This window comes from Protobothrops mucrosquamatus, unplaced genomic scaffold (genome assembly GCF_001527695.2).
Source record: "Protobothrops mucrosquamatus isolate PMUCROS unplaced genomic scaffold, P.Mucros_1.0 scaffold1127, whole genome shotgun sequence".
NCBI classification, from domain to species: domain Eukaryota; kingdom Metazoa; phylum Chordata; class Lepidosauria; order Squamata; family Viperidae; genus Protobothrops; species Protobothrops mucrosquamatus.
This window is the reverse complement of record NW_015387345.1, coordinates 277,457-291,355: the sequence shown is the minus strand read 5'-3', so window position 1 is coordinate 291,355 and position 13,899 is coordinate 277,457. Positions and strand designations below refer to the sequence as shown.

The window sequence follows — 13,899 nt, the reverse complement described above, 5'->3', positions numbered from 1 at the left end:
AACTGAGCCACGACCCGAAAGCTCCCCAAAGAGCTTTCAGAAGTTCCAGTCACTGGAAGATTTTAAGAAGAGATTGGACAGCCACTTGTCTCAAATTGTACAGGGTCTCCTGCTTGAGCAGAGGGTTGGACTAGAAGACCTCCAAGGTCCCTTTCAGCTCTATTCTGATTTAAGGAAACAAGTTAAGTTGCAGGGCCTAGTGGGCGGCGGGAAAGCCGCAAAGCCCAAGGGCAACTCATGTCGCAAATAGCGTTGCGTGTTGCGTGAGAGTGGCTGAGAAAGCGCCAAATCAGTAAGTTGCAACACAAAAGCCGAGAGGGAGGAGCGAACCTTCCTGCTGCCCCGGGCTGAGCAAAAAGTGTGCTTGGCGGGCGGAACGGCTCTCAGCAACTCACGGTCGGCAGAAGCAGAGCGGTGCAAGGAGCAGAAGCAGCCCGGCCTAGGTCGGTAGGCAGAACGTGTCTCTTTGGGCGCGGACTCGAGTGGGTGGGTGGGTGAAGGGCGCGCGTGCAATTGGAAAACAGGCGCGCTTTTGCAGGCGCCAAGTTCCTTTTGCCCGCTGCGTCCTGAAGGCGGATTAGCGTTTTTGCAAAAGTTGCGCCCGCTTGCCAGCTTGCTTGGTGCTAATTCCTAGATGGGAGGGTGGTTGGTGTTTGTGTATGAGAGAGAATTGAGTGAAAGTCGGGCGGTGTTTTCCTTAGAGATCAGCGGAGAGTGCAGCTCTCTCCACGCCTCCCGTCTGAGACTGTGGGAAACCTGCTCACGTGCAGGCTTAGAGACGCGCACCGATCTGCAGGGATTTTTACAAATCCGGAAGAAGCTCTGCTTTCGATAGAAGAGACTGTCTGTAGGTCGGAGCTGAAGTGTGAAGGCTTTTGGTTTGCTTGCAGACGTTTCATTGTCCCGACTAGGTCGCATCATTGGGGCTGGTGAGCTTGGGAGCAAACCCCACACTCCCTCACACTGATGATGTGACCTAGTCGTGGAATGAAACGTCTGCAAACAAGCAAACAAACTGGGAGAGCACCAAGGACTCCAGGCCTCTATTTCGCTGCCTGAATCTTTGATCTGTTGCCTCATTATGGGGAACGGGAATTCTCAGAAGGGCTGTGCAGAAAGGCGTGGGGGTTGCACACCATTCATCTCACTGGTGGATTTCAGTGCCCTGTTGCACAGCTTGGTCGTAGTTCACAGTGTAACTCAATTACTAGATAGTAAATATGGTATGATTGCAAAATGCAATGGCATTTGTATAGAGCAGGGGTAGGCAACCTTGGCTGTCAGGAATTCTGGGAGTTGAAGTCCAGGAGTCATAAAAGAGCCAAGGTTGCCTAACCCTGGTATAGAGATTAAGCAACCAACTTATGTTAAGGCCAAATGTAGATTTCATTTAAAAAGAAAAATCTTCATCTGTCCAATCCAAGGCAGGAATAAACAAAATGGAGACTGCTTTAGGAAAGGTTCTTGTTTATTGAATTGCAGAACCAGACAGAAATATAGCTCTGGGGCAGCTAACCACATGGAGCTGGGAGTGTTGGGTTTTTATACCTTTTTGGGCTTTTGTGTTTGGAGTTCCTGTTCCTGTGGCATGAACTTTGACCTGAGCTTTTGAGTGTGTCCTTTTGGTATTCTGATGGTGGTGGGTTAATCTTATGTTCTAAAGGTCATGTCCTGCTTTACCTGGAGCTGGGGCTGATGGCTATGTCCTGTGTTAGATTTTTGGGTGAGAGGCTGCTGTTCTAATTCTATCACTCTGCTATTGTTAGCTATCAACTCTTGTTCCAAGGGATTTTGAAAAATCCTGTCTTGAATTGGCTTCTGCAGGTACTATTTGCTCATGAATGGGGCTGAATGGGATGATCAAATCTGTATTTCTACAGAACTGGCCTGCTTAGTTTCTGTTTGTGGCTATTAAGAAAACCTGGGCCTGCTTTCCTGCCTTAAGATCCTTTGGAGAAATATAATATTCTGCCTTTTTAATATCCCCCAAAATATTTCCTTCTCTGGGGGGGGTGTGTGCTGACTTTCCACACTAGATAGTAATTTAACTACTAGACAGTAAATCTGGTATGATTGCGAAATGCAGTGGCATTTGTACAGAGATTAAGCAACCAACTTTGATTTAAGGCCAAGCATAGATTTCATTTAGTGCCGGTGGAAAGCAGGTCGAGTCCTCTCCTGCCTCCCAAACTGGTTTGGTCTTAGCTGGTGCTAAGCTAGCTGGTGGGTCACAATTGCTCTTGTCCTTGAGCATAGGGTGAGAGTCAAGGGAGTGGGAGTTCATATTTGCACAAGATATTAGTTAACTTTTGGCACAGAGTGAAGTCCATCTGCAAGATGCAACTGAGATACAGATTTCGCCACCTGTGGGAATTCAGTTTCAGCGTTAGCTGGGCCAGGAAAAGGGTGAGGAAGAAGTACAAAGGATTTAAGGCGTGTTACCAACTTTGGGGAGGAGAAAATAATTACAGGCCGCAGTAGCTGGCTTCACATCACATACCGTGGTGTTTTTTTGCAAGATAGCTTTCCAGCCAAAAAGGGCAGGAGTATATTTCTGTTTGGACATTGGATTGGTTCACTTTTAAGTCTTTACATGCAGGTCATAATCTAAAGTTTAGGGACAGACTGAGATCAGTGGAAAATATTGGTTTCAAGTACCAGAGGAGTGTAAATCCAGAAAAAAAATACAGTGCTCATTTATTTATTTATTTATTTGATTTTCTTCCACCTATATTATTTTTATAAATACAGATAGTCCTCAACTGATAACCATTCATTTAGTGACCGTTTGAAGTTACAACGGCACTGAAAAAAGTGAGTTATGTTCGTTTTTCACTCTTACCAGCCTTGCTGCATTCCCCTTGGTTACATAATCAGAATTCAAACAGTTGGCAACTGGCTCATACTTATGACGGTTGCAATGTCCCGGGGTCATGTGATCCCCTTTTGTGACCTTCTGACGAGCAAAATCAATGGGGAAGCCAGATTCACTTAACAACCGTGTTACTAACTTAACAGTTGCAGTGATTCACTTAACAACTGTGGCAAGAGAGGTCATAAAATGGGACAAAACTCGCTTAACAAATGTCTCATTTAGCAACAGAAATTTTGGGCTCAATTGTGGTCCTAAGTCGAGGACTTCCTGTAGTTGGCCCCCATGGCACAACTTTGCTTTTCCAGCCAAACTTCTTTAATTGCTGCAGCAACAATTTAGAAAAGCTGTAAAGTGAGGCCTAGCTTATCAAAGGCCCCAAATCTACCACAGAGAAGAAGAAAATTAACACAGGAGTTTACAGCAAAGTAAAGATGAAAATAGTATCTTCAGCCAGGTCTGGTTGAAGTGCAGTTTATTTTCATAAGTGCTATTCAGTCAGCCCTGACTAAAGGTATATTACAGGTACCGTGTTTCCCCGTAAATAAGACCTGGTCTTATTTATATATTTATTGCCTCCAAAAGAGGCACCAGGTCTTATTTTCAGGGTAGGCCTTACTTCACCTCTAGCATCGACAGCCCCACCTAGCCGGTCCACTTCTTCTGGGGCCAAAGTTCTGCAGCTGCATTCGGGCCTGGATTTTGCAGTCAGGCCTTTCCAGAAGGCCTAAGCAGCCAAGTACCGAGCTATGGATTCAATCCATAGCTTGGTGCTCAACTGCTGAGGTTTTGCAGAACCGAGCTATCTTGGTTGCACAGGCCATCTGGAAAGCCCTATGACTGAGAAATGCAGACCTGGCTGCAGAAGAGGCCTCAGAAGAAGAAGTGGGCCGGCAAGGAGAGGCCTGGCTGCAAGGTAAGTGGGTGTGGGGCAGGTGGGGCACCTCCATACCCCCACCCTAGCTTGATTTTTAGGTATGTACCTCGCCCCAAAACTGGGGCTTATTTTGGGGATAGGGCTTATATTAGGCCCAACTCCAAAAATCAAGCTAAGGTTTATTGTTGGTGTGGGCCTTACTTTTGGAGAAACACGGTAGTTCTCGACTTACGATCAAAATTGAGGCCAGAATTTCCATTGCTAAGCAAGGCGGTTGTTAAGCGAGTTGCACCTTTTTTGGAAGCCAGCTGGGAAGGTTGCAGATGGTGATCAAATGACTCTAGATGCTGCAGTTGTCATAAATACAAGCCAGTTGCGAAGCACCAAAAATTTGATCACGTGACCATGGGGATGCTGCAACAGTTGTAAAAGTGAGGACTGGTCGGAAGATACATTTTTCAATGCCGTTTTAACCTCAAACAAATGATTGTAAGTCAAGGACTAATTGCATTTAGCCTCTCCCCTACCTCCACCAGGATATGCCAGATGAGAGAAAATATAGTTTTGCTCAGTTGCAATATTCTTTATACAATTCCACTTTTAGCAAACAGGAAAATATATTTAGAATGGGTCAGTCTGTAGTGCATGCAGTATTGCACAGTGTTGTTCTCCTACAGCAGGGATAGGCAACCTTGGCTCTTTTATGACTCGTGGACTTCAACTCCCAGAATTCCTGAGCCAGCCATGCTGGCTCAGGAATTCTGGGAGTTGAAGTCCACGAGTCATAAAAGAGCCAAGGTTGCCTACCCCTGTCCTACAGTGTCGTCTGCCTGTAGATGCAATTGCTTGTGACCCAGTGGAGGTCTGAATAGCGACATCTGAGCCAACAGTTAAAACTTGGCCTGCATAGAATACAAGTCCATGTATCTAGTCCTCTGAGGCAAGAACTCCAGAATGCAAGCTTGACTGTTGCACTAGGTGTGAATTTGCTTCCCTCTGTGAGCTCCAGAAATTAACTGGGGGATGAGTGGGAGATGCTTCTTCCTCATTTGGGAAAAAACAAAATTGAATGCTTTTAAGCTTCTCTGACCAGAGTGAAGGATGTTCCTGACTAGAAGCAAAGCAAAACAACAACAACAAAAAACAACCCATCAAAGTCACCTTGTAGGGGAGATGGGAGGTGCAAAAAATTAGTAATAAAATAAGTAAATAAAATATTTTGCTGTGGAAATTGGCTTGTTAAGTAATAGCATGCAAAGGGGTTGCACATCCTTTTGATTCAGCACAAATAATTGCTGCAAATGTATTTTTTGTTGTTTATTTGCAGCTGTATGTTCAGGGTTGAGTGGTCTCTCCATTCATTTAGTCATGCCGCTTAATGTTGATCAAGCTTGGGCAAAATCTGCATTTTCAGTGGTGTTGGGATTCGGGCTGGGTGAAAGACCCGGTGTTTGAAGCAGGGCTCAGTTATGCAAGTTGGTGGGATGACTTTGAACCAATCTTTCACTCTCCTTATAAGCACATCCTGATCATACTTTGTTTGAGCTGTTGGGAGAAAGATGGGTTAATGTCAGACCCCGGGCCAAGAATGATGTGTGGTGATTTTTCCAAGCTGAGTTCTTTTTATTGTTTCACATCTACAGACAAAATGTTGCCAGAATAAGCACTGAATAACAGAATAATAGAGTTGGTAGGGACCTTGGAGGTCTTCTAGCCCAACCCCCTGTTTAAGCAGGAGACCCTAACAATTTGAGCAATTGGCTATCCAGTCTCTTTTTAAAAGGGGGGGGGGTGTCAAATTATTCTCCAAAGCACCAAAGGGCAGGAACAAGAAACAAGGGTTGGAAACTGACCAAAGAGAGAAGCAACCTGGAATTAAGGAGAAACTTCCTAACAGTGAGGACAATTAATCAGTGAAACAGCTTTGCCTCCAGAAATCGTGGGCGCTCCATCACTGGAGGTTTTCAAGAAGAGACTAGACAGTCACTTGTCTGAAATGGTATAGGACATAGGTTCTCCTGCTTGAGAAGGGGGCTGTGGACTAGAAGACCTCCAAGGTCCCTTCCAGCTCTGTTCTGTTCTATTCGCCTCCAGTGATGGAGCACCCACAACTTCTGAAGGCAAGCTGTTCCATTGGTTAACTGTTCTCACTGTTAGGAAGTCTCTCCTTAATTCCAGGTTGCTTGCCTCCTTGATTAGTCTCCACCCATTGCTTCTTGTCCTGCCCTCTGGTGCTTTGGAGAATAGCTTGACTCCCTCTTCTTTGGGGCAGCCCCTGAGATATTGGAACACTGCTATCATGTCACCCCTAGTCCTTCTTTTCATTAAACTAGACATACCCAATTCCGGCAAGTGTTCTTTATATATTTTAGCCTCCAGCCGTCTAATCGTCTTTGTTGCTCACTGTTCTATTTGCATCTACATTAACTCCCTTTTTTACAACATGTACTCTGTGTATTAGTAGGGAAGGGCTGTCCCTCGCCCTCTTTTTCTCACACATCTGGGCTGAGCTGTCTCTTACTCCTTTGGAATGCATACCCTCCATCTGCTTAACCACATTCCCTCACAAATGTTCTTGGGTTTGGAAAGTTTGATCCTGCTGCATGGTGTCCGGTTCGCCTATCATGCTAAATCATTAATGTTTGGCTTGGGTTTGGCTTAAGTGGGATGAGGGATCAAAAAGTTATTAGGCCAGGACAAAGCTAAATTAGATGTAATTTAATTTTAAATAAGCAAAATTCCTAGGATTGGTGTCTTGAGTGTTCAACCATTTCCTGGGTTTTTTTTCCTACACATAAAAGGCTGTGTATTTATTTATTTTTTTTTAGTTCTGGCTAGTAATCCAAGATAAGTCCTCTTATATCTACCAGGTGGCAGAAGTAGCGATGCAGATAGTCCTAAACTTAAGATCAGTCGTTTTTATGGCTATGTGCAGTCACGATTTAGGGTGCTTTGGCCAGAAACTGGTGTTTACTTCCTTTTTCCAGCAAAATCACCTTATAGTGAAGAATGCTTAACTGCCGCTTAATGATCATAAAATATAAAATCAGGCCTGGTTATATGATAACAGAATAACAGAGTTGGAAGGGACCTTGAAGTTCTTCTAGTCCAGGAGTGTCAAACTCAATTTCATTGAGGGCCGCATCAGCATTGCGGTTGCCCTCAGGGGGCCGGGTGGGTGTGGCCAGGGTGGGTGTGGCCTACTGGGTGGGCGTGGATGGAGTGGGTGTGGCCTACTGGGTGGGCATGGCCAGCTCTACATCGTTCGTGTCAAGGATGCCTGTGGGGGCCTGGGCAGGAGTGGGATAGATCTGAGGGTCTCTGGCAGAAGAAGGTGGGACCGGGGCAAGTGCCAAGGCATGGTCCACTGGAGGAGCCTCACTGTTCCCCTCAGGCCATGCGGGGGGGGGGGCTTATGGAGTTAAGACTGAATGCATTTCAGCATATATGGCCACCACAAAATTGTACATTGGCTCCCGGCCAGCCAGGGCCAAGGCAGCGGGGGCCGTTCCCTCACTGTTTCCAGGATGGCTTCGCGGGCCACATGAAACCACTTTGCGGGCCGCATCTGGCCTCTGGGCCTTGTGTTTGACATGTCTGTTCTAGTCCAACACCCTGCTCAAGCAGGAAACCCTATACAGGTAGTCCTCAACTTACAACAGTTCATTTAGTGACCATTCAAACTTACAACGGCACTGAAAAAAGTGACTTATGACCATTTTTCACACCTATGACCATTGCAGCATCCCCATGGTCATATGATCAAAATTCAGATGCTTGGCGACTGACTCATATTTATGACGGTTGCAGTGTCCCAGAGTCATGTGATCCCCTTTTGCAACCTTCTGACAAGCAAAGTCAATGGCAAAGCCAAATTCGAATTAACAGCCGTGTTGCTAACTAAAAACTGCAGTGACTCACTTAATAGCAGTGGCAAAAAAAAGTTGTAAAATGGGGCAAAACTCACTGAACAAATGTCTCACTTAGCAGCAGCAGTTTTCGACTCAATTATGATTGTAAGTCGAGGTCTACCTGTACAATTTCAGACAAATGGTTGTCCAATCTCTTCTTAAAAACCTCCAGACTCTCACAGTTTATGTCTGTAGTTGTGGGGTTGTAATTCGAGGACTGCCTGTATCATATCGTAGCTTGAATGTTGTCCTATCTGCTTTCCTTTGTGTTTCAGGTCTTTGGTGGAAATTGGCCAAGATGCAAAAGATGCATGATTTTTTGGATAATGAAGTCACTCTGGCATTTGTTAGATATGGACTCATTCTTATTGGGAAAATGATGCTCATGAGCATAATCACTGCTTTCTTCCGAATGAAGAAAAAGGTGAGAGTTGAGGGCATGGAGTGAGACTTTTGGGCACAACACTTTGCATGACCGTGATAAGACAGGGTTGATGGGAGTTGGGCTTTCAAACCTATCTGAAAAGCTCCAGGTTAATCTATACAGGCCAATCCAGGGGTAGGCAACCTCAGCTCTTTTTATGACTCATGGACTTCAACTCCCAGAATTCCTGAGTCAGCTATGCTGGAATTCTGGGAGTTGAAGTCCATGAGTCATAAAAGAGCCGAGGTTGCCTACCCCTGGACTAATCCATCATATCTTTAGGTTTGTAATTTATTATGAACTAACATTATGTACAAACCAGGCCTCTGTGGGTTTTTTTTTTAATAAACCATAATTCAAAATAGCTTATGCATAGTTTTCTTTATTCCATTTGTGTATCACCACAACTGAATCCTGACTCTCGGGGAGTGTAATATAGGTGTAATAATATTAAAGTATCTAAAATAAATTAAGATAAATCAAGCACCCATGATAGATTCACTTCTATTGGCATCCATGTTAACTATGTTAACTACAGTAATAATAACCAAAGATTTGAAAAAGTTTGCAATAGTGTATCTGTAGCTTGGGTGTAGGATGGGGGTGAAGGTTCGTTCTCCGAGCTCCTTTATTCGTCATGTTGACTCTGGCATGGTACCTCATAATCTATTCTTTTCTGTAAACTTTTCTCTTGAATAGGCGTTTGCTAATCCTGAAGACATAGCATCGTTTGGAAAAGGAGAGAACGCGAAAAAGTTTCTAAGGACTGATCCTGATGTGGAACGTGTACGCAGGTAATTCAGGAGCTTCTTATCAAGCACGCACATAAAGAAAAAAAAAATACGCGTGGTGGTGGAGTGCAAAAGGCTCTCACCTTATGTGCTCGCACTTTCTTTTCAATCACTGGCTTAGAAAAAATATTGATAGCGCCTTCCCTCGGTCCATTAATAACCCTGTTGTTTCTTTGATGGTCCTCTGTAGGGGTGTGCAAAATGTTCCGTGACCGTTTGCTTGCACACTCCTGTCTCTCCACTCTCCTGGCCGTGTTTATGATAGCCTGTGCTGTTGCAGCGTTTGCATATTTAATTCCCACAGTCAATATGCGATCTAATTCACACCAGAAATTGGTAGTAGCATGAATTGGCCATGCTATTGTTCTGCTGCTGATTTCTTGAATACAATTTGCTGCTTCCCCTTTTTGTAACAAAATAATAATAATAATAATAATAATAATAATAATAATAATAATAATAATAATAATAATAATAATAATTGAATCGGAGGGAAGGAGAAATTATCCCCAGGCTGGGATAACTAGGATTGCCTTTTTCCCCCCCTCAAATAAAAAAAAATGAAGCTCAAGTTTTTATTTTCATATGTTTATGATCTGATGAACAGATGGCCCTTAATCCAGAAGAAAAATCAGCCCTTTTTCTTTTGAAGATTAATGTGAGTTCAAGAACAGTTGTTAATGTGACCGGTAGAGAAATCCTATGATTATAGACCAGTGGTTCTCAACCTTTTTAATGCCGTGACCCCAACCGGTCATAAGTCGAGGACTAAACCGGTCATAAGTTGAGGACTAAACCAGTCGTAAGTCGAGGACTAAACCGGTCGTAAGTCGAGGACTACCCAACCGGTCGTAAGTCGAGGACTTTCCCTGCCCGGGAGCGCCGTGCATGCGTGGTTCTGCCCCCTGCGCCGGCCGAGGCGTAGCTGGCAAGCGGCAGAGACGGAGCAGGCCGACCACCAGCTGGCCCAGCCCAAGGGAGTTAAGACACCCACCGGAAAAGGGGAAAAAATGGCGGACAAAAAAATGGCGGACAAAAAAAATGGCGGATAGCCTTGCTTGGCGACCCCTGTGAAATGGTCGATCGACCCCAAATGGGGTCCCGACCCACAGGTTGAGAACCACTGTTATAGACATAAGGATGTTTTTACAGGATCCAATCTGGGTCTGTGTCCAGGACCAGAGTTTTAGTCTTCTGACCTTTTGGACTTGTGCTGAACATCTGGGGGAGAGAAGTTCCCTTGAGGATGGGCTCCAGCAAACGTCCGAAAGCTCGGAAGACTAAATCACTGGTCCCAAGGACTGGCCCAGATTGGATCTTGCAACATTATCCTGGGACATGTATTCTTCATTCATAAGGACACTTTGTTGGCATCAAATATGAAGCCTCTAACACTGAATCTCTTTTGCTTCTTTCCCTTAGAATCCATCTCAACGACCTGGAGAACATTATTCCATTTCTTTTTGCTGGGTTCTTCTATTCTTTTTGTGGCGTGACCCTCTCTGCCGCTTTGATGCACTACCGGATTTTTCTCGGTTCTAGGATCTTCCACACCTTGGCTTACCTGATACCTCTTCCCCAGCCCAGTAGAGCTATGGCTTGGTTTGCTGGTTACTTAGTGACCTTTTCAATGATATACAAGATTGTAATGGTTACTTTCACTATGTCTTAGAAAAGAAAGCTAACACTATTTTCAGCCTGTCGTACTTTGGGGAGTGCCTTGTCCAACCAATAGAAGAGAATATATTTAGCTCTGGGTTGAATTGTGGATTCCTTGGTGCTCTCTGAACTTGTTTGTTTGTTTGCAATGTTACATTACCCAACTAGGTAACAATATCAGTGCTAGTGAGTGTGGAGTTTTCTCCCTCTTTATATATAGTACCCTCACTGTGCCACGTCTGGTGTGGTTTTCTCCTTGATTCGAGGAATTAACAAAGCCATATAAATATGATAAATGAACCTTGCTGAATCAAGGAATTACTAAAGAGAAAAACCACAGCCCCATCAAAACTGGAAAGACAAGCTACTGTATATAAATGGAACAAACCCCGCACTCATTAGCATTGATAATGTTACCTAATTGGGTAATGAAATGCCTGCGAACATCCAAGCTCAACAAGCACCAAGGACTCCACCATTAATTCTTCCTCAGAGAAACTCTTTCGTCTCTGCCTCCCAACTTTCCAGAAGGCATACTTGTGCCTTCGGGAATCTTGGACCTCTAGTTGCCTTCTGGAGCTGACAGGTCTAGAACTCTTTTTTTTGCCATTATATGCTAAAACTGTTTTGTATGGAGAATCTGTCTTCCAAGGAAATGTGTCCCTGATTCTTCCTTCCTCTTAACGGAGCATCACTCAGTGATAGTGCAAATACTTTGTATCCTAGGCACAATCTCTGTTAGCATAAAAAGTCAAATATAAGACAGTGGTTATATTCTTTGTCTCTCATCTTTCCTCTCACTCTCAGTATGTGAGAAATTCAGTGTGAGTGATTAAATCTGAAGCCATTACATACACAAAACATTGGCTCTGCCACTGAGGTGATTTCTCTCCACAGTTTTGCCCTTTTTTCACAGTAACTGAAGCTGGTTGCTTCTTTACCCTCTGTTGTCTTGTCTAATATCCATGTTTTCTATTTTTCAAACAAGATTGTGAGCCATGACATACATGGAGGCAGGTTTCTTTGAAGGTGTCAAATGTGGAAGACTGACAGTAAGACCGTGTTCTCTAACTTAGGGCCATCCTGATATCTTATGGTCATGGTTCTGGTTGGAAATAACAAATGTTGTAGACCACCACATTTGGAGACCCACAAGCTGGAGAAGACTATTACAAAGAATGGCCACTCTCTTTGACCTTCCAGTTACATCAGTTTGATGGCTGTTGGCAAAAACGAAACAAGGACGAGTTGGATTTCTGGTGTAATCCACTAAATCTTTCTTGGATTTTCTGGCAAAACTTCCTTGTTTCAGTGTTATGAGAGAAGGAAGAATGTTCCTCAGTTTTTAAGCTTTGGAACCTGGCCTACAATAAGCGATGGTAGAATCCCTTTTTCTGGGATACTATTTTTTCTAGGATATTAATTCTTTAGTTTGTAATTTTTGAGACATTGCATTAATCCTGCAATAAATGCAGACCATATGAGAAGCAAATAGGGCTTACTCTATGTTACATCTTGAGTGGTTGAGATATAGTCTTCTAGATGACCTCAGAATACAACTCCTTTTATCGCTGGTGATTAGCTATGCTAACTGATGAATTTTGGAAGTTCAACAGTATCCGGAAAGCTATACATTTTGGTAGGTCCTAGGATTGTAGATCTGGGAAGTTAACTGTGTTTGAGGCTCACAAAGCATGTCTCAGTTCCAACTCTTTAGGCCTGTTAACTTCTCGTCTTCATCCTGAGTTGAGTTCTTGTTTGGTTCCTGAATAGTAAAGTTAAGCCAATGGTTCAGATTGACAGTTCCACAACATCTGGAGAGTCATAGGTTCCCCACCCCTGTTCTCTGTTTTGAATGCACAAGGCCAGAAGCTAGAAGTTATAAACCAATTAAGAGAATTTGTACTTTGAATGGTTGGGTTTTGAATGTTTCACCATGTTTGACATTCCTCGTGTTCTATCAGCGTTCCAAATATTTTTAGTTAAATTTAAGTTGGTTTTTGTTCCCATTTCTGTTTGTTAAGATTTGAACCTTGTGAACAACTTCCTTTATTCCTGCTTTCTCCTTCACATGTTGTCTTAGCTCACGCAAGCTTTAAGATTTTTAATGTGCACCATCTCTCTTTTGAGGGCATATATGAATGGTAATTTTCTACATATGCTATTTTGGGTTGTATCTTTTTGAAGCATAAATAATAAAGACAACAGCAGGAAAAAAAAAGTGTGCTGGAATTTTTGTGGCTTGTTTTTTTTTTTCCTCCTCCTTGACTACAGTCAGCAAATAAGATGTCACAAAGAATCAGGGACTCAGAGCATCAAGTTCTTTGAAGAATATTTACCTTCATAATAAGATACTGCAAGCAATGCCAGTCCTTGTTGTAAAAGAGACTTTGATACAAATAGGTGCTTTAACCAAGTGCTGGAATAAACACTGGGAATGAAATTTCTCTTTGTCTAACGTACCTATACAAAGGAGAATATTTTAAGTGGCCCTTACTATGTCTTAGCAGCTTTCTTGTAATTTTTATTTCTTAGAAAACAGAAGAGGCGATTGGACTCTTCATATCTATCTCCTGAAAGAATAATATATGATCAGAAGTTTATATATGTACTAGGAAAGGGTAACCAAATTTAGTTTTGTGACACCACGAAACATCAAGGATAAAATCTGAGAAAAAGCCCTTTCTTGGCATAGAAAGATGGACAAGGAGATGTTCTGTGCCTTTTTAGAAAATACAAGCTCTCCATCAGGTCCCAGAACAGGAATTCTTAAGAGTAAGCAGTAACACAATGAGCAACGTAACAATCCATGGAGTACATTATTTTCCAGAATAAGAGCATAATGATGTGGCCAAATACTTAGAAGTCACATATAGCATAATTAGTCCTCAACTTTTGACCACAATGGACCGTAATTTCCATTGCTAAGTGATACAGCTGTAAAGGGTGACATTGCATCACTGTATTGCTTAGTGACCGCAATCTCTGCAGTCCTTAATGCCGTCGTAACTCCAGATGCACGGGTTGTTAAGCGGGAAGTGGACGGTGTCCCAGATAAAAAGCATGGGGTGCCTTGAGGGTGGGGGAAGTCCTGGGCAGGCTGCATGTGAGTTATAACTGAATAAAATATACTTTTACTGCAACTCAATTATTAAAGCAACACGTTAATGCACTTTGACCATATGGCATATTGTATACCGCCTTATCTTACTATTCTGGCAATGAAAGAATCAGTTCAAAGGCTGAGCGTGCACAACCTTTGGTATCTGACATGTAAGCCTCTTTCCAAGATCACACTATTCTTTTTGACCTTAATCCAGACTTGATAGATCCCAATTCTTCATAAATCGAAGGATAGTAAAGAA

The 13,899-nt window shown here is 43.2% G+C and overlaps 1 protein-coding gene across 1 annotated transcript; it reads left to right on the top strand.

The window, feature by feature from the left end:
• The first annotated feature begins 321 nt into the window (after positions 1–321).
• Positions 322–10,551, top strand: MGST1 (microsomal glutathione S-transferase 1). Its single transcript, XM_015820416.1, has 4 exons — positions 322–443; positions 7,936–8,084; positions 8,784–8,878; positions 10,298–10,551. The coding sequence occupies exons 2-4, from the start codon at positions 7,959–7,961 to the stop codon at positions 10,545–10,547; spliced, it is 471 nt and encodes a 156-aa protein (XP_015675902.1). The 5' UTR covers positions 322–443; positions 7,936–7,958; the 3' UTR covers positions 10,548–10,551.
• Positions 10,552–13,899: the final 3,348 nt, after the last annotated feature.

Excerpts from the sequence above, each read along its gene's own strand:
- MGST1 (XM_015820416.1), top strand. The coding sequence starts at position 7,959 with ATGCAAAAGATGCATGATTTTTTGGATAATGAAGTCACTCTGGCATTT. Across the intron at positions 8,085-8,783 it reads TCTTCCGAATGAAGAAAAAG|GCGTTTGCTAATCCTGAAGA; the intron begins GTGAGAGTTGAG and ends TCTCTTGAATAG. Across the intron at positions 8,879-10,297 it reads GATGTGGAACGTGTACGCAG|AATCCATCTCAACGACCTGG; the intron begins GTAATTCAGGAG and ends TCTTTCCCTTAG.